General features: G+C 47.5%; 1 protein-coding gene across 2 annotated transcripts in view; it reads right to left on the minus strand.

Annotated features, from left to right (window-relative positions):
* Positions 1 to 1,646: 1,646 nt before the first annotated feature.
* Ccdc60 (coiled-coil domain containing 60) overlaps positions 1,647 to 27,281 on the minus strand; it is a 182,376-nt gene continuing 156,741 nt past the window's right edge. For both annotated transcript variants that reach the window (XM_057765817.1, XM_057765818.1), the window contains 8 exons: positions 25,294 to 25,513; positions 21,448 to 21,532; positions 16,754 to 16,825; positions 14,335 to 14,397; positions 13,602 to 13,724; positions 11,406 to 11,537; positions 6,825 to 7,014; positions 1,647 to 1,822 (listed from right to left, as the gene is read on the minus strand). In XM_057765817.1, the coding sequence (XP_057621800.1) occupies positions 1,721 to 1,822; positions 6,825 to 7,014; positions 11,406 to 11,537; positions 13,602 to 13,724; positions 14,335 to 14,397; positions 16,754 to 16,825; positions 21,448 to 21,532; positions 25,294 to 25,513 (987 nt within the window). In that variant the 3' untranslated portion in view covers positions 1,647 to 1,720. The remainder of the gene's footprint in view (positions 1,823 to 6,824; positions 7,015 to 11,405; positions 11,538 to 13,601; positions 13,725 to 14,334; positions 14,398 to 16,753; positions 16,826 to 21,447; positions 21,533 to 25,293; positions 25,514 to 27,281) is intronic.

The raw sequence follows: 27,281 nt of genomic DNA on the forward strand, positions 1-27,281 counted from the left end.
GTGTTGGGAGCAACTTGCCAGCCAGTCAGCCTAGGTGACTCAGCAAACCCCAGCTTCAGTGAGAGACCCTGCCTCAAAAATATAAACCTGAAGGATGTTGTGTTTGCCAACCTGACACAAACCTGGGCATAGCTGGGAAGAGAGACCGAGCTGAGGAACTGCCCTCACCACTTTAACCGGTGGGTGGTGGGCCAGTCTGCGGGGGATTTTCTTGATTACTACTTGATGTGGAGGGCCCGATCCACTGTGAGTGGTGCCACTCCAGGCAGCCGCAAGCAGTGCTCTTTGTGGCCTTTGCTTCAGTTCCTGCCTTGAGTCAATGTCTTGGACTTTCTTACTGATGGATGGTTCCTTGTAAACCAAATAAATCCTTTCCTTTCCAAGTGGCTTTTGGTCAGTGCTTTATTTATTATTAGTTTCTAATCTCTCTGGATGGCCTGGAACTAAAGGTGTGTGCCACCTGACCTGACAGAGTGTTTTATCTTAGCAATACAAAACAAACAAAGACAGAGAGTGCTGGAAAAACACACTCAGCTTTGACTTCTGGCCTATGTGTACGTACATACATGTGTGAATATATGTACACACACACACACACACACAAACCTATACAAGCAAAAATAAATTTAAATAAAAAAGAGTGCAAGAATTCTTGCGAGCCTCTGCCTCACTGTCTGCAGAATAGGAAGGATGAAAGAGCCAGTCTGTAGTGGCTGTGCAGACCCCCATGGTCCATGTCAGGTATTTGCACGCTGTGTAGAAGGAAGCAGCCCACTGGTAAATGGCACACTGTGAACAGTGGCTCTGTGCTTTTGTGATTCTGTCCTCAGGCCCCCCTCTCTCCCTCATCTCATCTCTCCTCTCACACCTTACTTATCTGTCTCTACCCATGGGACAGGACGACATCCTGACATCAAGCTCTGACTTCTATATGTGTCATGCACAGCTGCATACACATGGGCATGCATACATGCCACTTCTTTATGGACATTGCAGTTATCCATCCATCCTTCCATCTGTCCATCTGTCCATCCATCATCCATCCATCCATCCATCCATCCACCCATCCATCATCTACCCATCCATTTATCCATCTAGCCATTCATTCATTTATTCATCCATTTTCCATGCATTTATTCATCTCTTTACCTATCCATTTATTCATCTGCCTATATTTATATTTATTTCTTCATCCACCTATACAGCTACCTATTTATCCAGCTCTCTACCCATTCATTTATTCATCCGTTTGTCCATCTATCCAAAACAGTACAGGCGACCGAAATACTGAAAACAACATTCCAGCTCCAGTGGCATGGAATGGGTACATCATTTGTGTCTACTCAGGAAAGCTATCTTATATGCTAGTATACATAATTATATGAGACAGCACTGGGCTGCCAATACAAAACCTCAGCAAGTGATAACTTGTTCTCCTAAGATCTGACTGCCATAGCCTGAACTCTTCCATAGGCAGATATGAAATATCCAACTCGATTTTATTAAATAAGATTTTCAGGTGTGGTGAAAGAGCAGGCAGAGTCAGAGGGGGGCAGTGAGCAGAGGCAGGGGAGCTGGTGGGGGAGGGTCCGGTCGGGTCACGTGGCACCATCATCTCTTTTTAGACGTGTCTTCCGCCCCTCTCACTGCTCTGTGGTGGCCCAGGCTGGACTCAGGAACACGGCGCTGACTTGCCCCCCTCCACAGGGCCTGGCCCCGGCTATGTGGGGAGAATGTAATGCCGGAGAGGCGTGTTAACCCGGGTCTGGAGCCAGCTGATGTAGTCCTCTAGCGGCATATGGATGATGTGTTCGCGCACAAACTGCGGAGTAAACAGAGCGGTACTCAAGGTCTGGTTTGAAAACTAGACTAGACTTCCCCTCCGCCAGTCTCTGTTTGATGTAGGGGAGACCTAGTCAATCACCTTGCTTATAGGGCGAGGATATTTTTTACTTATAAAGATTGAGGGCATGCTCCCGGCCTGCCTTTCTGCTTTCCTGTTCTCTGCTTGAACTTTGGTTTCTGTGAGTCTTTCCCTAATTAAAACTAAATATTTTACTATAGTTTCCGTCTGTCGTTCATTTATGCCGCTACACTTGGCGCCCAACATGGGGCTTTTTGCTCCCCGCCCCTGAGCAGCCCTGGGGGCGCAGGCTTAAATTTTAGTTTGAGAGAGCTGCATGCCCCAATCTCGCAGCCCTCTGCCTGGGTCCTAACTACACAGCACGCTCCTGGCCCAGCTGCCAGGTGCCCCATAGTACGTGACTTGGGCCCCAGTGCGCTAGAGTCCGTGGTACAGCCGCAGCTCGGCAGATTGGCGGCGGTGACTCGGCCACGCACACCATAGCCTGCGGGCCCTGCCCCGCCCCGCTGTTTTTAAAAAAATTGTATTGGTGCTGATTCTTGTATATTGATATATTAAATATTAAATGTAAATGCTGCTACCTCTAATTTCTATATAAGAGTATGCTTATAACTTTGTCTATATTGTATTGATACATTTACCATATTACAATGTACATTTCTACCTCTGATATTATTTATATAATAACATTGTTTACACTTGATATGTAATGACATCGTTTACAGTTGGAGATCATTGTCTTCATATATTAAACAGTTGTTTATTCTCTTAGTCTTCAAGTTAGATAGGTATTAAAAATTATATGTTTGTCATATTTATTTTTAAGATAATCAGGTTTTTTAGATACATAAAGATTATATTTAATATAGATAGTATAATCTTCAGCCTCTTCGAAGACCTATAAAAAATGGCCTTTAATCTAACCTAAAATTCCGTGCCAACGAGACACAATCACTCCTGACAACACCACTCTACTCCTGACAGAACGTTGAGCACCAAAGATACTCCACTGGGAGTTTGTCTTTTTGACAGAACTGGCCTTTGGGTTAAAAAAACCCCATACCTCAACTACTGATAAAGATACAAAATATCCATAAATGGATAAAACAAGATTGTCTTATCTTGCCAAGACAGGGTAGGATAGTTCTAAAAAAGTTCTTTGCCTTTAATAATGGTATGTCAGTTATGTTAGTCCTTAGCCAAAGTTGGTTGACTCAATATTGCAAACGAAACTTTGGGTGATTGCCCAGGTAGTCAGTTGTCTCTGTCATTTGTTACACATTTTGGATATCTCTCATTTGTTAAGTAATATTAATTCCCTTCTCAGATCTTTAACGGAGTTAAAGATTAGATAATTGTAGTTACTCTCTACATTATTTAGACTCTTTAAAATAAAATGTTTAATATATTTATTATTTGTTCCTATTGTATATAGTTATATTTGGTTTGGCTCTGTCTTATTTAGACAAAAAGGGGAGATGTAGGGGAGACCCAGCCAATCACCTTGCTTATAGGGCAGGGTCCCCCAAGGATATTTTTTACTTATAAAGATTGCGGGCATGCTCCCCACCTGCCCTTCTGCTTTCCTGTTCTCCACTGGAACTTTGGTTTCTCTGAGTCTTTCCCTAATAAAGCTAAATATTTTACTATAATTTCCGTCTGTCATTCATTTACGCTGCTACAGTTTGACACTCCAGATGACTTCGTCATTGGAATCCAAGATGACCCTGATGATTCAGACATTCATAGTTAGGTTGCTGCAAAAGTAGTTGAGACTTTTGTGCTGTTGAAATTTATCATTTGACACGAATACATTCTTAAATAAATGTGGTTATGTCATATACCATTTGCTGCCTAGTTCTTCATTTAATTGACGATGATTTATTGTTTATTTTATACTACAGAAATGATGTTAGTCAGGACACAAACTTGAGTTATTTTCTTTTCTAAAAACATTATTATTTTATATGTATGAGTGGCATGTATGTGCCCATGAAGACCAGGTGAGGGCATCAGATTCCTAGGAACTGGAGTTACAGGTGGTTGTGGATGGCCATGTGGGGGCTGGCCATTGAACCCAGGCCCTTGGTGAGAGCAGCCAGGGATCTTAACTGCTGAGCCATCTCTGCAATCATTTGAGTGATGTTCTGATTTGAATTTAAAATAGGTCTTAAAGCAGCAGAGAGGAGGTATTTGGTCCAGGACCTTCTAATGAATGTCCAGCGTGGGGGTGGTTCAAGGAGACAAGGCAATGGCTGATTGAGGGCATTCATTGCAGCTGACTCTCTACAAACAAATCGAGAAGGTTCTTGTTTGAGTTGTTAATTTCTCTTATTGTGCCCAGCAACAACACCCATTTCTCAGTTGGATTGTGATAACAGCCAAAAACAGGACAGGATAGGACAACTATGACCTATAGGAAATGCTGACCATTTCCGTAATGTGACTAGAAAGACAGTCTGAAGAACGTCCCAAAGCCAGACTTGTCGTGGCCACTGTTTGTTGAGCTGCTGCCAGTCTGGCCCACAACAGAATTCTGAACCCATTACACTTGAGAACCTTCCAGGGGATCTGGTGCCTTCTTCTGATTCTTGCAGGATCGAACATTCTTGTGGTGCTCATAGATACACATACACAAAACACACGTGCACACAAGTAAAAATACATCTTGAACAAAGAGAACCACTGAACTTTGCTGGGATGCCTGTTCTTGGCTGCCAACTTGACTACACCTGGAATTAACTAAAAGCCGAGCAGCTGGGTATACATGTGAGGGTTTTTTCTTAATTAAAGCAGTTTAAGAGAGAAGACCCCCTTTTAATCTGGATCTTTTGAGGTGGTAAAATATATCTTTAATTCGGGCCACACCTTCTGCTGGCCGCCTGTGTAAAGGACATGGAGGAAGGAAGTACTCTGCCCGCTTGCTCTTGCTCTCACCGGCATTAGAGTCTACTTCTTGGAGATTTGAGCATATACTGGAAAACCAGCTGAGACACCCAGCCTCATGGACTGAGCAATGACTGGAATGTTGTGCCTTCCATGGGTAGACAGTCACTGTTGCATTGGCTGGACTACAGCATGTAAGTCATCCTAATCCCCCCCCCCCCTCTCTCTCTTTCTCTCTCTCTCTCTCTCTCTCTCTCTCTCTCTCTCTCTCTCTCTCTCTCTCTCTCTCTCTCTCTCACACACACACACACACACACACACACACACATACACACACGCACACACACACACACATTCTATAAATTAGGTTGTTCTGGAGAACCCTGGTTAATGCATTTGCTTTTTGCCAATAGGCCAATGCTTCAAAAGTTGAAGGAGGCTGGGTGGTGGTGGTGAACGCCTTTAATCCCAGCACTCGGGGGGGAGGCAGAGGCAGGTGGATCTTTGTGAGTTCAAGGCCATCCTGGTCTACAAGAGCTAGTTCCAGGACAGGTTCCAAAGCTACAGAGAAACCCCGTCTCAAAAAAAAAAAAAATGAATGAAGCGGGCTATGGAGTTTGGGGCTCTGGAGTTTGGGGGAACTGGAGTTTGGTCTATGGAGTTTGGGACTATTGAGTTTGGAGGAATTGGAGTTTGTGACTATGGGGTTTGGGGTTATGGAGTTTGGGGCTTGGGGTTTGAGCTATGGAGTTTGGGACTATGGGGTTTGGGCTATGGAGTTTGGGGCTATGGAGTTTGGAGCTATGGAGTTTGGGCTATGGAGTTTGGGCTATGGAGTTTGGGGCTATGGCACTATGGGGCATGTTCCCCCACCACATTTCCCTAACCTGCCAACTGATGACTGCTTCTTCAGTTGTCTGAAGAATCTTAGAATGAGACTGAGCGCTGCATCCTCCTGTTTTATAATGCTCTCTAGTTCTGGGATTAAGGGTGTGCACCACTACTGCCTGGTTTCTATGGCAAGCTATCATGGTTACTGAAATTAAAGGTGTGTGTCATCGCTGCTTGGTCTGCAAGGCTGGCCAGTGTAGCTGTTTTACTTTTCTGATCTTCAGACAAGCTTTACTTATTAAAATACAAATGAAATGGCACTACAGATATGGCTAAGCTGTCAGGGGTGACCTTGGGCTCGCCTGTAGCCCAGGCAGGCACTGGACTTGTCATCCTTCTGCCAGCCTCCAGAGCAGCTGGGATTACAGACCTGGACCACCTCTGGATCCATAAGTATCTTTAATCTTTTTTTGACATCCTACTGCTGTTATCTTAGACGCCCCGTGCCTTCAGGGATGGCGGTGATGGGAAAGCTTCTCAGCGCCCTTGAAAAGAGCCCTGAAGCTCTCCCTTGACCTGCACAGGTCTTCTTGGGCTGACAGTCACCTCCTTGATCACTTTCTGCCACACCCAATGACTTGCAATGCATTTCTCCAACAACTCAGGCCGTGTCTTGCTGGTGTGTGTGTGTGTGTGTGTGAGTGTGTGTTACATGTGCCATCTTCTCCTTACTCTGCTCTTTTGCCTTCTCTTCACGATTCTGACTTCTCAGTGTTCAAGTCCAAGATTAAACCTTAGCTTTTCCTTTTGCCCTGGTTAGTGAGATCTTCTATAAGTTAAAGCAGATTTCCTCAGTATCACCTCATTAAGATATCAATTCTGTGTTGGCAAATTTGGTCTGGTGCCTGAGGTTCCTCATTCCCCACAAACACCCAGTGAGGGCCACGCTGCTGGCCCAGGAACCGTCTGCAGTTTCAGAAGCACACTCTGAGAAGTTCATTTGGATGACCAACCCACCTGCATCCCTTCCTAACCTCCTAGTCTCCAGGGAGTACTGCTTACATTGACCCTGTTGAGCCTTGGAGCTGCCGCTGAACAACCAAATAGAGCAGAGCTCGCAGAGGGCAGGCTCTCGCTATCTCGGGATGGTTGGGTTCACTGCACTTAAGCAGTGCTTGGATGTTGGAAGATGACTGAAGGAAGGCACCTGAGGCATTGGGAGGGAAGGAGCAATGGTCATTACCTCGATGGCCACCGCAAGGTCTGGAGAGCACAGCTCCCAGATCCGCAGGTCCTGGAGCACCTTCAGGAGGACGTGCGGCCGGATCCTCAGGTCTAGGTTCTCTCCAAACTTCTGCAGTTTTGTCAGGACCTTCTTTGCAGGCCGGAAGTTCTTCAGATCCTCAGGGAGTTTGGATAACAGATCAAAGTACCTTCAAATCCAAGAGGAGAGAGCTGGTTAGAGAGGCCCTGGTATGTGGATGTGGGCCCCCATCACCTGTCCCCTCCAGTTAGAGAGACCCTAGGATGTAGATCTGGGCCCCCATCACCTTAGAGAGGCCCCGGGATGGGGTCTGAACCCCTTGGACCCTCCTTTATTTTCTTTTCTACTCTTGGGATTTTTTTGAGGCATCGTGACACTCCACGTGGGGCACTGTCCTCTATACCCAGCTTTTGTAGGGTCATCCACAAGGCAAGGATTTGTTTAAGGGTAGCCAGCTTCTGTTTCACTTGCATGCTTTAAAAGACTGCATTCCAGAGAGACACAGACAAGCACTGTGCTGAGCTCCCAGAGTCTTGCTGAAGAAAGGGAGGAGGGATTGTACCAATCGGGGGGGTCACAATGGGGGAACCCACCAACAGAGACAGCTGACCTGAGCTCGTGGGAGATCATAGACACTGGACCAACAGTTAGGGAGACTGCATGGAACTGACCTAGCCCTCTGAATGTGTGTGACAATTGTGTAGCTTGGCCTCTTAGTAAGGCTTCTAACAGTGAGAGCAGGATTTCTCCCTGGCACTTAGCTGACTTTTGGTAACCTATTTCCTGATGGAGGAGGGTCATCTGTCTATGTGTTACTCTCATTTGTTAATAAAGAAACTGCCTTGGCTTTTTGATAGGGCAGGATTTAGATAGGTAGAGTAGACAGAACAGAATGCTGGGAGAAAGAAAGCATAGTTGGTCAGATGCCATGGAGCCAGCCACCAGGTCAGACATGCTGAATATTTCCCAGTATGCCACCATCTCGTGGTGCTACACAGATTATTAGAAATGGGTTAATCAAGATGTGAGAATTAGCCAATAAGAGGCTGAAACTAATGGGCCAGGCAGTGTTTAAATGAATACAGTTTCTGTGTAATTATTCTGGGGCATAAGCTAGCCGGGCAGCAGGAATGCAGCCCGCTGTTCCTTCTACAATTTCCCATGCCAGATTACCTCATCCCACTTAGATATAAGGGGAGGAGCTTAGTCCTGCCTCAACTTGATGTGCCATGCTTATTGCAAGCCTGTGGGACTCCTGCCCCTTTCCGAATGGAAATGATGATGATGGAGATGAAGAAAATGATAGTGATGATGATGGTGGTGGTGCTGGAGCTAATGGTGGTGATGGACATGATCGTGGTGATGGAGATGATGGTGGTGGAGATGATGGTGCTGAAGATGATAGTAGTGATGGTGTTGATAGTGGTGATAGTGTTGATGGTGATGATAGAGTTGATGGAGTTGAAGGAGATGATAGAGTTGATGGAGTTGAAGGAGATGATAGTGATGATGATGATTGTGGTGATGGAGATAATGGTGGTGATAGAGATAATGATGGTCATGGTGGAGATGATGGAGATAATGGAGATGATGGTGGAGATGATGGAGATGATGGTGGAGATGATGGAGATGATGGTGGAGATGATGGAGATGATGATGGAGATGATGGAGATGATGGTGGAGATGATGGAGATGATGGTGGAGATGATGGCGATGATGGTGGAGATGATGGAGATGATGATGGAGATGATGGAGATGATGGTGGAGATGATGGAGATGATGGTGGAGATGATGGTGGTGATGATGGAGATGATGGAGATGATGGTGGAGATGATGGTGGTGATGATGGAGATGATGGTGGTGATGATAGAGATGATGGTGGAGATGATGGAGATGATGGAGATGATGGTGCAGATGATGGTGGTGATGGTGCAGATGATGGTGGTGATGGAGATAATGGCCTGTGCATTTCCCATCTCCATGATAACAAGCTCAGCTGACAGGCTGTGTGTTTCACGCTACCACTGGGAATGCATTGAGATGGTAGAGACAGTTGGGTCCTGGCCTATTTCTGTCTAACCTATTTACCCACCTTAGATCTATGAGCATGCTTTAACTGTGGTCAGGGCTTACATAAGACAAATGGTGGTATGTGTTTAGAAAGTGCTTGTCACACACGTCTGACAACCTGAGTTTGATCCCAGAGCCCACAAAAGGGTTGAAGGAGAGAACAGAACCCATAGAGTTGTTCCCTTAACTCCGCACGTGTCCCCATCTTTCTGTCTCTCTCAGTCTCCCACATGCACTAATAATAATAATAATAATTCAATTATAGAATTATGACATAATTTATAATAATGGTGATGAAAAGTGCCTTCTTCCACCTCATATGTACCACTGTACTTGTGTACTTATGTATTTGAAGACTAGCCTGACCCAGCAAACATTCTTGGATACTCATCTTTGTACTTGTGGTATGCATTTGTATATTTAATCATGTGTCTTTGTGTATCATGAGTCCCCATGAAAGCATGAACTTTGTCTGAGCTACTCAGCACATAGTGCTGAACTAACTGTGCCTGGCAGATAGTAGGCGTCCAATAGTTATTATCAGAAAGAGTGGATGAGTGAGAAGCCCAGCTGAGCACACTTGTTGGCAGGCTGTGGTTCATTTGACTTGATTTTAACGATGCTATGGAGGGCGCTTGTTTCCCCATAATGATACCAAAAGCCCCATCATTAGAGACGCTGGCTGAGCCCCACTGTGGGAGGTTCAACACTAACTTCCCACTCTAATATCTTCGTGGGGGTTGGTTTATTACCCTTCCACTTTCCTTCCCAAAGGGGAGGCTATAAACTCACTCTCCCTCCCCCTTACATAAGGCACCTTTGGGAGCCCATGTAACTCCGGGGACAGTTGCTACTCATGAGACGGCAAAGACCTGGGCGTGTGAGGCAGTGTGGGTGGTTCCCACATCTCCCCTACAGCTCAGGGTCCCTCTGGCAAGTTCCTACTTCATGTAAATAACAATGTGGGAGGGATTCTAGGTCCATCTTTCCATTTTCTCATCTTTTAAAAAAGATTTTGTTTTCCTCATCCTGGCAGAATGGGGTTCACGACACACAATGCGTCAGACTCTAGTTCAATATTACATGTGAATGTGCAGTTCTGAGACCAGACCGAGGTTCATGTCCTATGCTCACCACTTACAGACAGTATGGCCTGGGACAAGTGAGTCGACTGCGCTGAGACTCGGTTTCGTATGTATCTTTAAGGATTTGGGGGATAAAATATGAAACATTAAATTTTCTTAGGGCAACCTCTGCCATCCACCAGCCACACGGTTCATGGTGATTTCTTACAGTTGGTCAGTATTTCCTTTACATTTTGAAATATCTTATTTTAATTGAAGTCATCACTGAACCTTTTTCTAGGGTACTTGTGTAACATATCAGGACTTTTTTTATTTGCTCTTTTGTCTTTTTGAGACAGAGCCTCACTATGTAGCTGGGTTACCTGGAACTTATTGTGGAGACCAGACCGGTCTTGACGCCTTCTGAGTGCTGAGATTAAAGCAGTGTGGCACCATACCCAGCAAGTGTCAGAACTTCTATGCAGTGTATAGTGTCCCGACTGGATGCATTTGTGTGCAGCGCCTAACGTCCCAATGTAGATGCTTAGTACATCCACCAAGTATTCATTGCTTCTCCACAGGGAGCAACTCAACACCCTCCCTCCGGTCATTCTGAAATACTCAGGGCCATCACTGTGCCATGCAGCAGACCCCAGCCCTCCCCTGCTGCTATCTGTCTGTCTTCTCGCATGTGCTGGGGCACAGTGTTCCCAGGGGTATGCAGTGATAACCTCAGAGAACTAAGGCTCTGTTGCTTTCATTGGTTAACTAATAAAGAAAACTGCCTTAGCCCATTTGATAGGCCAACCCTTAGGTGGGTGGAGTAAACAGAACAGAATGCTGGGAGAAAGAAGCTGAGTCAGGGAGTCGCCATGATTCTCCCACTCCAGACAGATGCAGGTTAAGATCTTTCCAGGTAAGCCAGCTCATGGTACTACACAGAATATTAAAAATGGGTTAGATCAATATGTAAGAGCTAGCCAATAAGAGGCTGGAGCTAATGGGCCAGGCAGTGATTAAAAGAATACAGTTTCCGTGTAATTATTTTGGGTAAAGCTAACCTATTTCAACAAGGCTCTGTAGATATTTGGTTGACAGATGTGTGTGTGTGTGTGTGTGTGTGTGTGTGGGTGCACGTGTGTGTGTGTGTGCGCGCGCATGCGCACATGTGCATGGGAGGGGTGGCAAATGAGCTCTCCTTATTTCTAAGTCTGGGTCAAAATCTCAGTAACTATGAAGACCAGGACAGGTTTTATGACACATGGTTGTGAAGCTGACAGGTTCTTTCCTGATTGTGTTTAGATTTGGGGGACCCAATTGGGGCAGACAGTAGTTGGGAGGGAATACCTCTAGGCCTCTGAAGAACCCTGGAATTGACCGTGATGTGATGCTAAGGGGCCATCTTGTCTGGTCCTCAGGGTCTTACCAGTGGTCCGCAATCTCTTCTGCGTCCCCCTTCACCACCGGGACCTGGTGCCTCATCTTTGATACATCCTTTTGGAAATTCGAGGCAAGAACAAAAGAATGGAACTTCAGGAGACCCCGCTCTTCTTGGCGCCTATGGAGTGGTGTGAAGAAGTGGGAGAGGAATTAGAGACACCCCCCACCCCACTTTAGCTACAGGCGAGCCCTTTCAGAAGCCGTAGCTCTCTCCAATGTGCTGAAGTGATTTCACCGTCTCTCAGAGACGACAACTGAATTCTGTGTGCAGAGCACTGAGCGTTCTGCAGGGCACACAGGAGGTGCTGAACTCACGCTGGTTGTTCTCTTCCACATTTTCCTAATTTTGTACACAGCCCTCTCTCCAAAGAGAATCCAGGTTGTGATGATGCTCGAGCCTAATGCCCCTCATCCAGCATCCAGTGCTTTCCATCTCACTTGGAATAAGGAATTTAGAGGAACTTATTCCTAAAAGCCCCAGCTAATCCAGTTTCTATACTTTCCAACCGCACCATCATGCTCAGAATTCTGAGCCTCTTCCTCACAATCAGGGCCTTTGGGACAAAGTGTGATCTTCGCACTAGGAGGGGGCAGGCCAGCGAAGCTGTTTGGATCTGGACTCTGTCTAGCTCTCTGATCTCCCCGTAAGCATCCCAAGAGCCAGTCACAGCTGACGCCTGGCAGTTCCATTCCATGCTCTGGGACTGCTTTTCCTTGGAGTTCCTCTTAATTTTCTAGCCAGATTCTCTGGGTCTGGACCCTACCTTTATTGTTTTGTAGCAACACAATTCATTGTGTTGTCATGTACAGGGCCTTTGGTACAAGACTTCTCTGAGTGTGCTTATAGTATCTGTAGGGGGATTAAAGCCCCTCACCTGTGGGGCTGTTGGGAACCATAAATGGTGCAAAACTAACTGCAAAGATCTCCGCTCACTGAGTGGAGGACATTGCCTAACATGGTACCCTGGAGATGGCACTGTCATTAGTTAACCTGAGAACCTCTCCTTCATAAAGATGTTCAGGTCGCTTTCCCAAGTCAGCAAGTGTGTGAAATTCTCCTCTGTATGCTATGAATATGTTTTATTACCATTGGTTAATAAATAAGCTGATTTGGCCTATGGTAGGGCAGAATAGAGCTGCGTGCAGGGGTGGGGGGGGACTAAATTGAATGCAGGAAGAAAGAAGGCAGAGTCAGGGAGAAGCCACATAGCTGCCGAAGGAGAGACGCCAGAACCTTACTGGTAAGTCACTGCCTGGTGGTAATACACAGATTAATAGAAATCGGTTCATTTAAGATATAAGAGCTAGCTAGAAATATGTCTGAGCCATCAGTCAAGCAGTGTTGAAATTAATAAAGTTTTGTGTGATTATTTGGGTCTGGATGGCTGGCAAATGAATGTGCGGTCTTTGATTACAAGGAAGGACACCTGCTCTCCATGTTTCTGAGTCTTCTGCTCATCCCCATCATTGCTGGCCCTCACTGCCCTGTGTGGTGGATTTCCATGTACTCACCTGTCTCTGTAGATGGTGAGTTTTGAGCAGGAAGGGAGTGTGAAGGGTCACCTGGGAGTGTGAGCTCCCTGGGCCCATGGTCACCTTAGTTAGGGGAGGGCTTTCGTGGGGACGAGGAGGGTTCCTGTGGCCTGTTAATGTTGAACTCCACTGACGGCATTCTGACGGTGTGTGATGTGGTGGCTCCTATCAGAGTTCCCAGGGGCCTGCCACCCGGAACACTTCTCGTCCTAGTTTCTTCTCTTCTGGGTTCCTCTGCTTCCTTCATGGTCATCGTAAAGCCACTTCGTCAGAAAGGACTTCCCTGTTTACCCAACCTGAATCGGGGTCCCTAGTTTCTGGCCTTCTCCCTCTCTCCTCTCTCTTCCTCTTCCTCACCTTCCTCCTCATCCCCTCCTGCTTCCCTCTCCCTCTTTCTCTTTTGCTGTCCCCTCCCTGTCCATCCATCTTTCTCAGACATAACACCTGTTTTCTTCCCACGTGGGGTGAATCTAAGTTGTGTCTCTCTGCGGATGCAGTGATTTTGTTTCTGTTTCTCAAGAGGCAGAGTTCGCTCCCCAAGGGTGGCGAAGGTGTCTCCCTGTCACTCCAGCTCCAGCACTGGATACATGGTGAACATGCAGTACCAGGTACAAGCCTTGCAATGGGCTGGACATGTGTCTTCCCTTACTTCATGAGGATTTCCATCTTGTCTTGTAGGCAGAAGCCGGCCTCCTGGGCTACGCTGTAAAATTTGGCCCGCATAGTGCTACACACGCCACTCTTGCATTGGATGATGTCCCGGTTAGCACGGCTGTGGACAAGAGAAACCATTGAGAAATGGGGTCCAATGCACACTCCTGGTAGCCTCATGGGTCTCACTGGCCTCTATGAGCCCAATATACCCTCAAGTGGGAACTGCTAGTGTCCAACTGTGCGCTCTGTTTCCAATTGGCACCCCCACCAGCATCCTTTGGAGGTTGGAAGAATGAAAGGTGACTCAGGCCTTATACACAAGCCACAGTGAGCTAGCTTCATGCCAAGGATAGCGAGCCTCCAACTCCAGATTCTCCCCTTCTCAGCTGTGTGACCTCAATCGGGACGTTGCGTGTGGCCAACTCTCAACCTGTTACTCTGTAAAATGAGATGAGGCTGTGGCCAGGCAGGTTGGGCTTGGGGAATAAACGATGCTGCAAATGTAGGACGCAGCCCGGGGTGCTTGGTGCTGCAGAGGGATTTCATGTCATATTCCGCAGGGCTGCTCAGGATCTGGTCTGTGAGACCCTTGTTCCTCTTTCCTGTCTATGGATTTGGGGAACCTGGTCTGTACTGAGCTTTTCCCACACACCTGGGAGACCAAGGATGCAGTTACCATGGTGAAGTCTCCCTCCTGCCCATGACGTGCCGCTCCCCACCTGGCTTACCCCTTTGACTTCTTCTGCGTCACCAGGATGTGGCTTTCTCCACTGGTAGTGCTGGATCTCTCACTGAAACACCAAGGGACAATTTCCAATTGTTTTCCATCAGAGGTTCCTTTGAGGCCCTGCTGGCATGAGCTAGTCCCCCAGAACTCAGGTGCAGAGAAGACTCTTCCCTGGGGACCAGGACTCAGTGCCCCTCATTTCCAATCTTGGACTTCGCTTCTGTCATCTTTCTGCCTGGAGTGCCTTTCTTGTCTCTCTCCCACCATCCCTACTGCTATTTTGTCTCATGGTCCACAGTGAGTCCTATATCCTTAGACTCTTCCACTTTGACCTTTTGCGTCCGTGTAGTGTGGGGATCACATGCTATCTTCAATAGCGACAGGTGCATGCCAGGACAGGGGTAGCTGAGTCTTCCCGTGTTATGTTTGGTGTTCCTCACTCCAGACCGACACTTCATTCGAGGAGACACTTTGCTAAACTGGGTCCCTGTGGTGGCTAATTTTACTACACCTGGAACTAACTAAACCCAAGTGGCTGGGCACACCTGTGAGGGGGTTTTCTTAATTGCATCATTTAAGATGGGAAGACCCACACTAAATCTTGATTGTTTGAGGTGGGAAGACTCACCTTAAATCTGGGCCACTCCCTCTGCTGCCATCACACAGAGAAGGAAATGGAGGGAGGAAGTCTGCTTTCCCTCCCTCTTGCTCATCTATCCGGCTGCTGAGTCATTCCTTCACTGCTGTTAGAACCGCCTTCTTCGGGATGCCAACATAGGCTGAGGGTCAGCCAAGACGTCTGGCCTCGTGGACTGTACAAGTACTAGATTCCTGGCCTTTCCTTGGGGGGGCAGCTGCTGTTGGATGCGCCAGGCCACAGCCTTAGCCAGTCTACAAAACTCCCCTTTAGAGAAGCAGATTCTGCTCTCAGTTCTGTTCCTAGGACCTCTGACTGACATCCGCATTGAGCTGAAGACTCAGGTGATAAGAGTCCAGAGTCTAGATTTAGAGTCCGGCCTGGCTGTCAGTCACCTCTGGAATCACTCAGTTTATCACATCCTTGGAGCCTTTCTGGGGTATGGGCCAATTAGACCCCTTGCATGACTGTTCCACCCCGTGACTGCAGCCAGACCAGCTTCCACAAGGAGATGGCCACTCCACATCAGATCCAACACTCCATGCTACCTTTCTGCCTTTCTCCCAGGACATTTGAATATCAGTGTGTGTGTGTGTGTGTGTATGTCTGTGTTATAAACACATGCTGCCACACCCTGCTTTTAATGTGGGTCCAGGGATTAAGATTCAGGCCTTGATGCTTGCATGACAAGTGCTTTTTATCAACCAAGTCATGTCCTGACCCATGAGTACCAGTTTTGCTTTTGGAGCCAGGGCCCTGCTATGTAGCTCTGGCTGGCTTGGAACTCCCTATGTTAACCAGGCTGGCCTTGAGCTCACATATACCTGCCCATCTCTATCTCCTCAGCGTTAGGGTCAAAGGTGTGCGTCAACCACACCTGGCACACTGAGTGACATTTGTTTCATTAGCGCTTGCTTACTGTATTATCAATTCTCAAAAATGGGGATAATTCAGGAGACCCCTGGAGGCAAACAGAGGAAAACATCTTCATCTCTATTTTAACTGATTTCTAACTGAGATGGAAATGACGGGCATTTAGATGTCACATGGCAATCGTGGGATAGTCTCAAGAATCATTTGCACTCGATGCTAATCCAAAGTCACAGTGTTTGCCAGCCCTCCTGTGAAGTCTTACTCTGTAATGCATCAGTGAGCTTTTAGAAGACTATGCCTCAAACTGGGAAGTGATCTAGTGACCTCACCACTGTAGATGCCTTCAGAATCCTCACAGTTTATAACGTGCATTTATAACATCCTTCTGGAAGGCACCCAAGGGCTTCCTTGGACTATCTAAGGCCCCAAAGCACAAGGACGCTCCAGTCAGGTGTTTGGGTATGCAATGTATTTGTTTCATTTGCTTATTGAAGCTTCCGGACCAGGGCACAGCTCCTGGGCCACAGAGGGAACTGACTGCATGTCATATGACAGGCTACTCAAAGGGAAGGAGGGAAGCTGATTCAGAGTGAGGTCCTCCAGGCCCGTGCATATGTGGCCCACAGTGTCAGGCTGCGGATCTCAAACAGGCAAAAACGGAATTACACCTTAAAATGGACAAGAAGGGGGCCCTGGGCCATGTTTCGTCATGGATGGAAGAGCTTAGTGGAAAGCATGGAAGAGAAGTGTCTGGGTATTTGCTGCCAGCCCAGCATCAAAAGGATCTTACTTGTAGTGAGGTCAAAAGAAGCCCTTCTGTCCCAGCATCTGTGCGCTGGCCCTGGGTCAGGACCGGCTTCCCTGCCTCTCCACCCTGTTTCCAGTTGCTGGAGGTTTCAGAATTCCCTACCTGGACTTGTAGACGATCGGCCAGTCCTTCCAGGCAGAATCGCTCTTGATTTGCCTGACTACGTTCAGGATGCTACAAAACAAGAGGAGTCTTGTAACAAAGGCTCAGGTGCCAGGTATCCCTGCGGCAGCAGGTGTCTGTGCTAGGACCAGGTGTCTCCTCCCAGAATGAGTTACAGAGTCACAGTGGAGGGAACACCTGGGGAGTCTGCTGAGAACACAGATTCTGGGCCACATGTATGTTCAGAGACTTGGCTGTGCTGGGCGAAGTTGTGCTCACAAACCGTATGTAGAAGCCCTCATTTTCCTAGACTCAGACACACGGACAGATGCCAGCATGATCCACCTACTCTGGAGAATTGTAGAACCCCAGAATTGCACACAGACACTACAGAATTGTACCATACTCAAAAACTCACAATTTAATACACACATATACACACACACATGTACACACACACACGGGCACGCATATGCATGCGTGCACACACACCACAATTATATACACATTTTTAGAATTAAAAACACCCAGAATTTCACAGTACACAACAATTGCACACACACGTACGGACAGATGGGGAATCTGAAAAACATACCTAGAATCCACACTTGCCTAGAGTTACATCCTTCTCTAGAGTTCCACCCTCATCTAGAATTCCACCCTCACCTAGACTTCATCTACCATTTCACACCTCTAGAATCACAGTTCTCCTAGAATCCCCCATCACACTCCTCACAAAAGCCAGAACTACATACTCCGTGGAAATCTATACTCAGGAGTGTCCCCCAGACTCTGAGACAGCGCCCACTTGAAGCACTTATTAGAACCAGAGCTGCCATGGGGTCCGAGATGAGGTCTTGGCACCAGCGTCAGCAGTTCTGATTCCTGGGCTCGAGCACGAGCTTCACTGCATCTCACAATGATGCCATCTTCCTGCAGCCCGGAGGCTGAGGGTCGGGCTCAGAGGTCTCTCTCCATCAACCTCGCAGCCTGTCAGGGACCTCAGTGTGAGCTGGCATGGTGTGCGTCCCTGCCCGTCTCACATAAGCTCCGATATCTAATGCTTTACTTGATTGGGGAGATTTTATTTTTCCTAGAAAAAATTAACGAGAAAGGGAAATTTCTAGTTTCTCTGTACCTATGGTTATTGTTGAATTGAATGCAGAGTTTACACAGGACAGGGCTCCCCGAGCCATGGGCTCTATGTACCATATGGAAGTCATCATGGATTTTCTCCATCTGTGAGCGTCTGTGAGGTGTGCTGTGCTGGGTCATCTGTGAGAGTCTGTGAGGTGTGCTGTGCTGGGTCATCTGTGAGCATCTGTGAGGTGTTTTGCGCTGGGTCATCTGTGAGCGTCTGTGAGGTGTGCTGTGCTGGGTCATCTGTGAGAGTCTGTGAGGTGTGCTGTGCTGGGTCATCTGTGAGAGTCTGTGAGGTGTGCTGTGCTGGGTCATCTGTGAGAGTCTGTGAGGTGTGCTGTGCTGGGTCATCTGTGAGGTGTGCTGTGCTGGGTCATTTGTGAGCATCTGTGAGGTGTGTTGTGCTGGGTCATCTGTGAGCATCTGTGAGGTGTGTTGTGCTGGGTCATCTGTGAGAGTCTGTGAGGTGTGCTGTGCTGGGTCATCTGTGAGAGTCTGTGAGGTGTGCTGTGCTGGGTCATCTGTGAGTGTCTGTGAGGTGTGCTGTGCTGGGTCGTCTGTGAGCGTCTGTGAGGTGTGCTGTGCTGGGTCGTCTGTGAGCGTCTGTGAGGTGTGCTATGCTGGGTCATCTGTGAATGTCTGTGAGGTGTGCTGTGCTGGGTCGTCTGTGAGAGTCTGTGAGGTGTGCTGTGCTGGGTAGGTCTTTTCTTTCTTTTGTCTTTTTTTTTTTTTTGTCAATTTGACAGAGCTTAAAACATTTAGCAAGAGTTGAGTCTCAATTGAGAAAATGCCTCCCTCAGATTGGCCTGTAGGCATGTCTGAAGGGAATTTTATCGATTAATGACTGATGTGGGAGAGCCAACACCACGGCGGTGCCATCCTCCAGGCGGATGGTCCTGGGTGGTCTAAGAAAGCAAAGCAAGCAAGCCGTGGGAGCAAGCCAGTGGGCCGCGTTCTTCCTCGGCCTCTTCTTCAGCTTTAGCCTCCAGGTTCCTGCCCTGACTTCTCTCAGCACTGGGCTGTAGCCTGGGGTTGTAAGCTGATTTTGGTCAGTGTTTCATCATGGCAGGAGAAAGCCACCTAGAACATGTGACCGTGGTGACAGCTGATCCACCTGCCTCAGCAAATGCTGTAAAGGTTGTGAGTCCTGTATAAAGAGCAGAAGTCATGACTGCGCTCACTGCTCCTGCTGCAACTATTGGCTGCTAACTGAACGCCAGGAAGAAGCTGGAGTATTAATAAACACATTATATCCCTAGATGCTCTGAGGACTCATGGAGATAGACCCAACTTCTGGAAAATTCCTAGGATTTTGCAAGAACAGTATGACTTAATTCTCACCACAGCCATTTTGGGTAAGTTGCTGACAAGACTCAGGGGAAGCAACGTGATCCCACAGAAACTGAGTAATGGGATGGAGATGCTCGTTAGTCTATGGGATCCCAAAGCTGTGCCTTGGTGCTTAGGACTGAGACTTCGGTCCTCAGCATCAGGCTTCATTTGACTCAGAAGCTCTATTCAAGCCTTTGAGCTCGTCACCTTTGTCTGTCACTTCTGCTGACAGGGCCAGTGCCTTACAGGTCAACTGTCTCAGAATGCCTCCACATGCATTCTCAGGGGTGGGTCCGAGTTGAGGCTGCAGCGGACAGATTCATCATTAACACGCGGAGGTGGGGAGTGATGTATTCGAAAACACCGGAGAAGGGTAATTACAACACTAACGAGAACTAATAAGTCATGGCTGGTGTCCCAGTCGGCTGAGGCTCGTGATAAACCTCTTCTTGGGCTCCGTTTATTTTCTGTAAGTCATTTGCTTGCTTGGGGGGGTGGGGGGGATTTACACTGGAGACGGGATCTCTGACTCCACCCTGCACTATCTCTGGAGAATTTATAGAGGCCGCAGGTCCACGGGCAGGACTTTTCCCCAGAAGACGGACACCTCAGCTTCAAGTTCAACACTACTCTCTTATGAGCCAGCTGTTCTAGTAACTGTGGAGGCATCAAGGGTGCCCATGCTTTTTGGGGTGAGACTACAAATCCTCCAGGCGAGGGTTTCCAAGATGAGGCCCCTCACCAATGCATGCTTTCCTCTGCCCCCATTCTGGCCGTGTCCCGCTCCCTGATGCTGCTGCACACAGCTGACTGTGCATGGCTGACTGAATGTTCCGCCCTCCCTGCCACGTGGGTCTATCACCTTTGACAGGCAGGCCTTTCCGACTGACCTCATCTCAAATCTCAGCTTAAAGTTTCTCCCAGACAAAGAAGAAACTCTCATGAGTTTCTAGACCAATGACCCCTTTTGTGTTAGGGTCTTGCTGTGTAGCCCAGGCTGGCTTCAAACTCAAGATCTTCCCACCTCCCCCTTCTGAGTAATGAGATCACAGGCATGTGCCACCATGCTCGTATTATATTTTGTTTCTCTGTCTTTTTTGTTTTTTCTCCCTGCAGTGCTGGGGATGGAGCCCAAGGCTTTGCACACTGAGTGATTTCTAACTCAAAGCTCTTTTGCTTATTTTTGTCAACTCCATCCCTGGAGACAATTTATCTTGACCATATTCTTCCAAACTCCTTCCTCCTAACCCCCCTACTGGAACCCTCAACACATGCCTTCCAACCTCCATGTCCCCCCTCTCTTTATAAAGATTTATTTATTATGTATACAATGTTCTGTCTGCATACCAGAAGAGGACACCAGATCTTATTACAGGTGGTTGTGAGCCACCAAGTGGCTGCTGGGAATTGAACTCAGGACCTCTCTGTAAGAGCAGTCAGTGCTCTTAACCTCTAAGCCATCTCTCCAGCATTCCCTCTCTTTTTGTGTAACCCACTATGCCTATTTAATAATGCCAGCTGGAATGCTGACTGATCACGATGGCTTGATCTTGTTCAGATCTTATGCGTGTCACCATAGCTGCGGTACATTTATAAACCACAGCCATGCCTTTTCCTGAAGACTGCATTCCAGGGCACCCCTCCCCACCCTCCAGCTCTTACCCTCTTCCAACCCCCTCTTTTGTAATGTTCTGCGAGCCTTGTAGGAAGTTGATAGATGCGTCTCATTTAGAACCAAGCAATCCAAAGTACAATCACTTGTGCTCATCGCTGTGACTGGTTCTGAGTCTCTGGGTTAACTACTGCCCACTGCAGAAGCAGCTTCTCTGGCCAACACTGACAGCAGTATTGTTTTATGTCAAAACCCCAGTTTTTAAATCCTAAGTTTCCAAGTTCTTCCTTGCGCACATAGTTTATACATAGTCATACATACTCACGGGAAGGGTGAGTACCAGCCCACAGGATCCTGGACAGACAGAGCAGTCAAGGCATCAGAAATTTCTAGATTTACATCACCACCCACTAGCTGTGTAGCCATTAGAAAATAGTTTAGCCTCTCTGCCTCCTTTGTACAGATGGTTGCTTCCTCCTCTAGGGGTTGCTGTAAGAATCCAGGGCAGTCCACACATGCAAAGTTCACAGCTCAGTGGACTAGCTGGACCACGAGCTGGTGATAGTTACTGTGGCTGTCATGGCTATTTGACTGGATTAAGGGAACGTACCTGGGAACTTTCTTCTGCAGCTCAGTCATCAGCATGATCGCTCTTCGGGCATCTTCCCGGACCATCTCCAGGAGCTTCTGCAAGTCTGATGGAACAGGAGACAGTTGGGGGGTCAGACGGGGACCCCATTCTGCCCCAGAAGGGGCAGCTCATAGGGTCTAGGAGGTCACACTCCCTGACTTAAAACTATCCCACGATTCTTGGCTACAGAGATCTACCTGGTTTGATAGACTTTGAAGGGTTTTTTAAAATTAATTTATTTTTACTTGTGATGTGTACCTGTTTCTCTCTCTCCCTCCCTCCCCCCGTCTCTCTTTGTTATACATACTCACATGTGGGGGGCATGCATGAGGCCAGAGGCCAATATGGGGTGTCTTTGATCTCTACCCCATGTTTTGAGACAAGAATCTGTTACTAAACCTGGAGTTTCCTGACTGACTAGACCGCTTGGCCAGCAAAGCCTAGAGAGCCTCTTGTCTCTCTCTGCTGCGCACTGAAATTGCTGGTAGGCACCAGCACACCTGGCTTTTTCGGTGGCTGAGGGGAATGAACTGATATCCTCATGCTTGCTTGGCACGTGGTTAACTGACTGAGCGGTCTTTCCAGACCCTCTGCTGCAGCCAGAGAAAACTGTCTCAGATTCTGACAAGAAATATTGTTTGGGAAACCCCGACTATTTTCCAAACTGGCCGAATCCAGATCACAATTGTATTTTGCCTGCTTTGAGGAGAGTGTCAGCCTTTGAAAACAAAGTTTTTGTGTCAACATTCAGATCCCTACAGTTCTTTTGGAAAGAATCTAAGTCATGACCTCATTGTCCTCATTCCTGCCTCTCACTGGCTGATTTTTTCAGCAGGCTTGGGGCTTCCACACCCTTCCCCATGCCAGTGGACCCTTGTCACGATTTTGAAGTGAAATAACCCTCCGTGTGTTGAAGGCTTGGCTCCAGTGTATGGTGCTGTTGAGGACGGCAGGAGTCACGGGGGTGCAGGCGTTGCCAGTGTGCTAATCCAACAGCGACTCACGCTGAACGAGCTTCTAGGAGCCCGGGTGGAGTCTGAGGAAGTAGGTTAGTGGGAGCGTATATCTCACAGGACTCGCCTTGGTCCAGCCCCTTCCTTTCCGCTCACTCAGCTCCTGTCGCTGCGTGGTGGGAGCCTCTGAGTGATGCTCTCATTTGCCATATTCCTGAAGCAATGATGTCGGTGCCTGTGAAACGAAACCCTTGCAGCACAACAAACCCCACCTCTGTCAAGCAGTTCCTTCAGGTTTCTTAGTGATGGAAAGTGGTGGCAGCCCCATCTCTTCAGGCCTCAGCTCAATGATCGGGGTGCGAGACACTTCTGTGAACCATCCTAGCTGGGCTAGCACCACTCCAACCCCATGGGAAGACGGAGGCATCTCTCCAGCTCAGCCCTCACGGCCATCGTCCTCCTCTTACCTGTGACCTTAGTCATCCTGCTACTCAGAGCTTCCCTGTTTACTGCTGTCCTTGTTTTCCTTATGTGCACCACCACCCATTCCTTCCACATCCTGCGCTTGCAACACACAGACATTGAAGGAAGAAGGTTCCAGAAATTCAGAGGAATCAGTGTCTCACTCACTCCTATCCAGAGTGGCTCTGAGAGCTCTGAGTCTTCCTTGGGTCTTTGTTGACAGGTCCTGACTCTCTGAACTTCTGGAGTTTGCACTTTGGCTCTGATAAGCCAGGGACTGTCCAGACCCTAGGTCCACTCTGATCTCCTTGAATCCAAACAGCACCCAGTCTTTGCCAGTTCTTCCCAGGCCAGCCTGCTTCAGATGTCAAACTTCATCTTCCACCTGTTTGGGACAGGCTCTCTTTGCCATTTTCCTCCCGTGTGTATGAGGCAAGCTAGCCGATGAGGTCCCAGGAATAATGTTGCCTTGGCCTCCTGTCTTTCTGTGGGGATGCTGGGATTACAGAGACTTGAGCTATGCATCCGACTTTTGTATGGCTCTGGGGATTTGAACTCAGATCTTTGTTCTTGCAGGGATGGTACTTCTACCCACTTAGGGCCCTCTACATATCTGATTGAGCATATACTTGCTCAATGCAGGAAATCCTGAGGTCGGAGGTCTCCTTACCCTTGGATAGTATTCATGGTTTTGGATTTCTTCCTTAAATGAAGACCCATAGCTTTCAATAGACTCCTAAGGACTCTAAGTCCAAACGTGAATTACTAAAGATCATGGATATGAGAAAACACATCTCTGTGCAGATTTGTGGCCTCTGAGGTTTAGACTGAGGAGGGACAGGGACAATGGATGGGCATGTCTTCTGATGAGTTGATAGAAGCATTTTAAAGTTGTTGTAGAATATTATTTTAAGATGTGTTACATTTGTTTATGCTGTAGAATATTTGTTTAATGATGCAAAGATATGTGGCGTTCCTTTATGTTACATTTGTTTAATTCTGTGAAGCTGTGTTACTTTGACAGCCTAAAACACCTGATTGGTCTAATAAGAGTGGAAGAGCCAATAGGGAGAAAGGATAGGCGGAGCTGGCAGGCAGAGAGAATAAATAGAGAGAGAAATCTGGGAGGAGGGGAGGAAGGAGTAAGAAAAGAAGGGGCCAGCTCCCCAGCCCCCCAGTCACCCAGCCCCCCAGCTCCCCAGCCCCCCAGCCCCCCAGCTCCCCCAGCCCCCAGTCCCCCAGCCCTCCAGCCCCTCAGCTCCCCAGCCCCCCAGCTCCCCAGCCCCCCAGCCCCTCAGTTCCCCAGCCTCCCAGCCCCCCAGTTCCCTAGGCCCCAGCTCCCCAGCCCCTCAGTTCCCCAGCCTCCCAGCTCCCCAGCCCCCCAGCTCCCCAGCCCCCCAGCTCCCCAGCCCCCCAGCCCCTCAGCTCCCCAGCCCCCAGTCCCCCAGTCCCCAGTCCCCAGCCATCCACCCAGCCCTCTAGCCCCCCAATCCCCCAGACCCCCAGACCCCAGCCACACAGCCACACAGCCAGGCATGGGGCAGGAGTGAAAGGAAGATTACAGAAGTAAGAAAAGGGAAAGGCCTGGAGGCCAAAGATAGATGGGAGAATTTAAACCAAGAAAAACTGGTGAGAAACAAGTCAAGCGAGGCCAGGCATTTGTAAGTAAGAATTATGTCTCTCTGTATTTATTTGGGAGCTGGGTTGTGGGTCCCCCAAAAGAGCAAAAGCAAAGAACCAAAAGAGTAAAAAAGTAAAAACAAACCAACAAAAAGCAACGGCAAAAGTCAGACTGTGACGATGGATGCAGAGATGTTTTGTCAGCGTTGGGACATTGTTGGCGCGTACATCTGACAACGTATGACTAAGATGAGCAGTGTCTTTAGCCGGGCGGGGCGGCCTATATACACCTTTAATCCAGTGTCCGGGAGACTGAGGCCGGAGGACTGGGAGCCACAGCTCACCCTGGGCTTTGTAAGCAGTTGTTGTATCTCTCTGACACAAAAGGGCCCAAGCCAAGCAGAAAACAACACATCTGTAAACCTGTGGAAAACCAGGGGCTGAATGTGAAGAATGTGGGAAAATAATTTCTATACGTATGAAATGTGGAGAGAATAAAACTTTACAGAAAAACGAGATAAATAAGAATAGAGTTTCAAGTGTTATGAAAGCAAATGGTGATTGTGTCTGTGTCTGCGGGGGAACGGCTCAGTGTGACACAATTTAAAGGGGACATTTTCAGCCTTTTGGGGCAGGCAGGGCTGTCAAGGAAAGGGACTCAAAGATACTGAATAAGGTGGAGGCCTTTGACCTCTGTATCTCTGCTGAGAGGGGCTGTGGGTAAGGCAGGAGAGGTTCAAAGACTACAAATAAAAAGGCAGACAGTGGTGGGATCTTAGGTAGGACTTACGGACGTGGAGAGTTTCTTCGTCTTGCTTAGTTGACCATGACTCATTGTCTTCAATGTCTTTGCTGGCCACACTTGGGGGTTCATCAGAGCCGGGGTTCACAGACAACATGCTGCTCTGGGGAGAAGAACCCCCACTGGTCCGGGTCAGACTGAGAGTGGAGCCCCGCCGGCTGGGTTTGCGGCTGGCTGTGCGAATTGTGGGGATTTTGAATTTCTTGGTCTGAAGGAAAGAGAGAAAAGAGAGGATGTCAGAGAGGATGGGGGAATACAGGAAGGGGGAGGGGAAGGAAAGGGGGACAGGAAGGAGGAAGGAAGCAAGGAAAGAAAAGGAAAGTGGTATTTCTTTTTTTATATTTCATATTTTTATTGAGTTAATTATTTTTTTCACCTTTTTATTGATTTTATTGAGCTCTACATTTTTCTCTGCTCCCCTTCCTTTGTCTCCCCTCCCCTTCATCCCTGTCCCATGGTCCCCATGCTCACAGTTCACTCAGGAGATCTTGTCTTTTTCTACTTCCCATGTAGATTAGATCCATGTATGTCTCTCTTAGGGTCCTCATTGTTGTCTGGGTTCTCTGGGATTGTGGTTTGTCGGCTGGCTTTCTTTGCTTTATGTCTAAAAGCCACTTATGAGCCACTTTGTCTTTCTGGGTCTGGGTTACCTCACTCAAAATGATGTTTTCTAGCTCCATTCATTTTCCTGCAGATTTCAAGATGTCTTTTTTTTTTTTCCTGCTGTGTAGAACTCCGTTGTGTAAATGTGCCAAATTTTCCTTATCCATTCTTCAGTCGAGGGGCATTTAGGTTGTTTCCAGGTTCTGGCTATGACAAACAAAGCTGCTATGAACATAGTAGAGCACAACATAGTTGAGTATCCTTTGGATATATACCCAAACATGGTATTGCTGGGTCCTGAGTAAGGTTGTTTCCTAATTTTCTGAGAAATCGCCACACTGATATCCAAAGGGGCTGTCCCAGCTTGCATTCCCACCAGCAATGCAGGAGTGTTCCCTTTTCCCCACAACCTTTCTAGCATAAGTTGTCATCAGTGTTTTTGATCTTGGCCATTCTTACAGGTGTAAGATGGAATCTCAGAGTTGCTTTGATTTGCATTTCTCTGATGGCTAAGGATTTTGAGCATTTCCTTAAGTGTCTTTCAGCCATTTTAGAGTCCTCTGTTGAGAGTTCTCTGTTTAGGTCTGTACCCCATTTTTTAGGTCTGTACCCCATTTTTTATTGGATTATTATTATTATTTTTTTTGATGACCAGTTTCTTGAATTCTTTGTATATTTTGGAGATCAGACCTCTGTCTGATATGGGGTTAGTGAAGTTCTTTTCCCATTCTGTAGGCTGTCGTTTTGTCTTGTTGACCATGTCCTTTGCTTTAGAGAAGCTTTTCAGTTTCAGGAGGTTCCATTTATTAATTGTTTCTCCCAGTGTCTGTGCTGCTGGGGTTATTATTTAGAAAGTGGTTCCCTGTGCCAATGTGTTCAAGTGTACTTCCCACTTTCTCTTCTAATAGGTTCAGTGTGGCTGGCTTTATGTTGAGGTCTTTGATCCATTTGGACTTAAGTTTTGTGCATGGTGATAGATATGAATCTATTTGCATTCGTCTACATGTTGACATCCAGTTATGTCAGCACCATTTATTAAATACGCTTTCTTTTTTCCATTTTATATTTTTTGCTTCTTTGTCAAAAATTAGGTGTTCGTAGGTGTGTGGATTGATATCTGGGTCTTTGATTTGGTTCTATTGGTCCTCCTATCTGTTCTTATGCCAGTACCAGGCTGTGGGAAGTGGTATTTCTAATCCCTGATGAGGTCAAGGTGAGGGGGTCAAAGGACTCAATTCCTCCTGGCTCCTTGAAAACACCATGGACAGAGACTGGACCTGGAGTGACCGGTGTCACCAACCAAGATGATCAGAAGATGTTCTTTTCTGTGTGTGTCACTGCAAGTCCCCTTGACCCTGTACTAATGATTTTTT

This window comes from Chionomys nivalis, chromosome 3 (assembly GCF_950005125.1).
Source record: "Chionomys nivalis chromosome 3, mChiNiv1.1, whole genome shotgun sequence".
NCBI lineage: Eukaryota > Metazoa > Chordata > Mammalia > Rodentia > Cricetidae > Chionomys > Chionomys nivalis.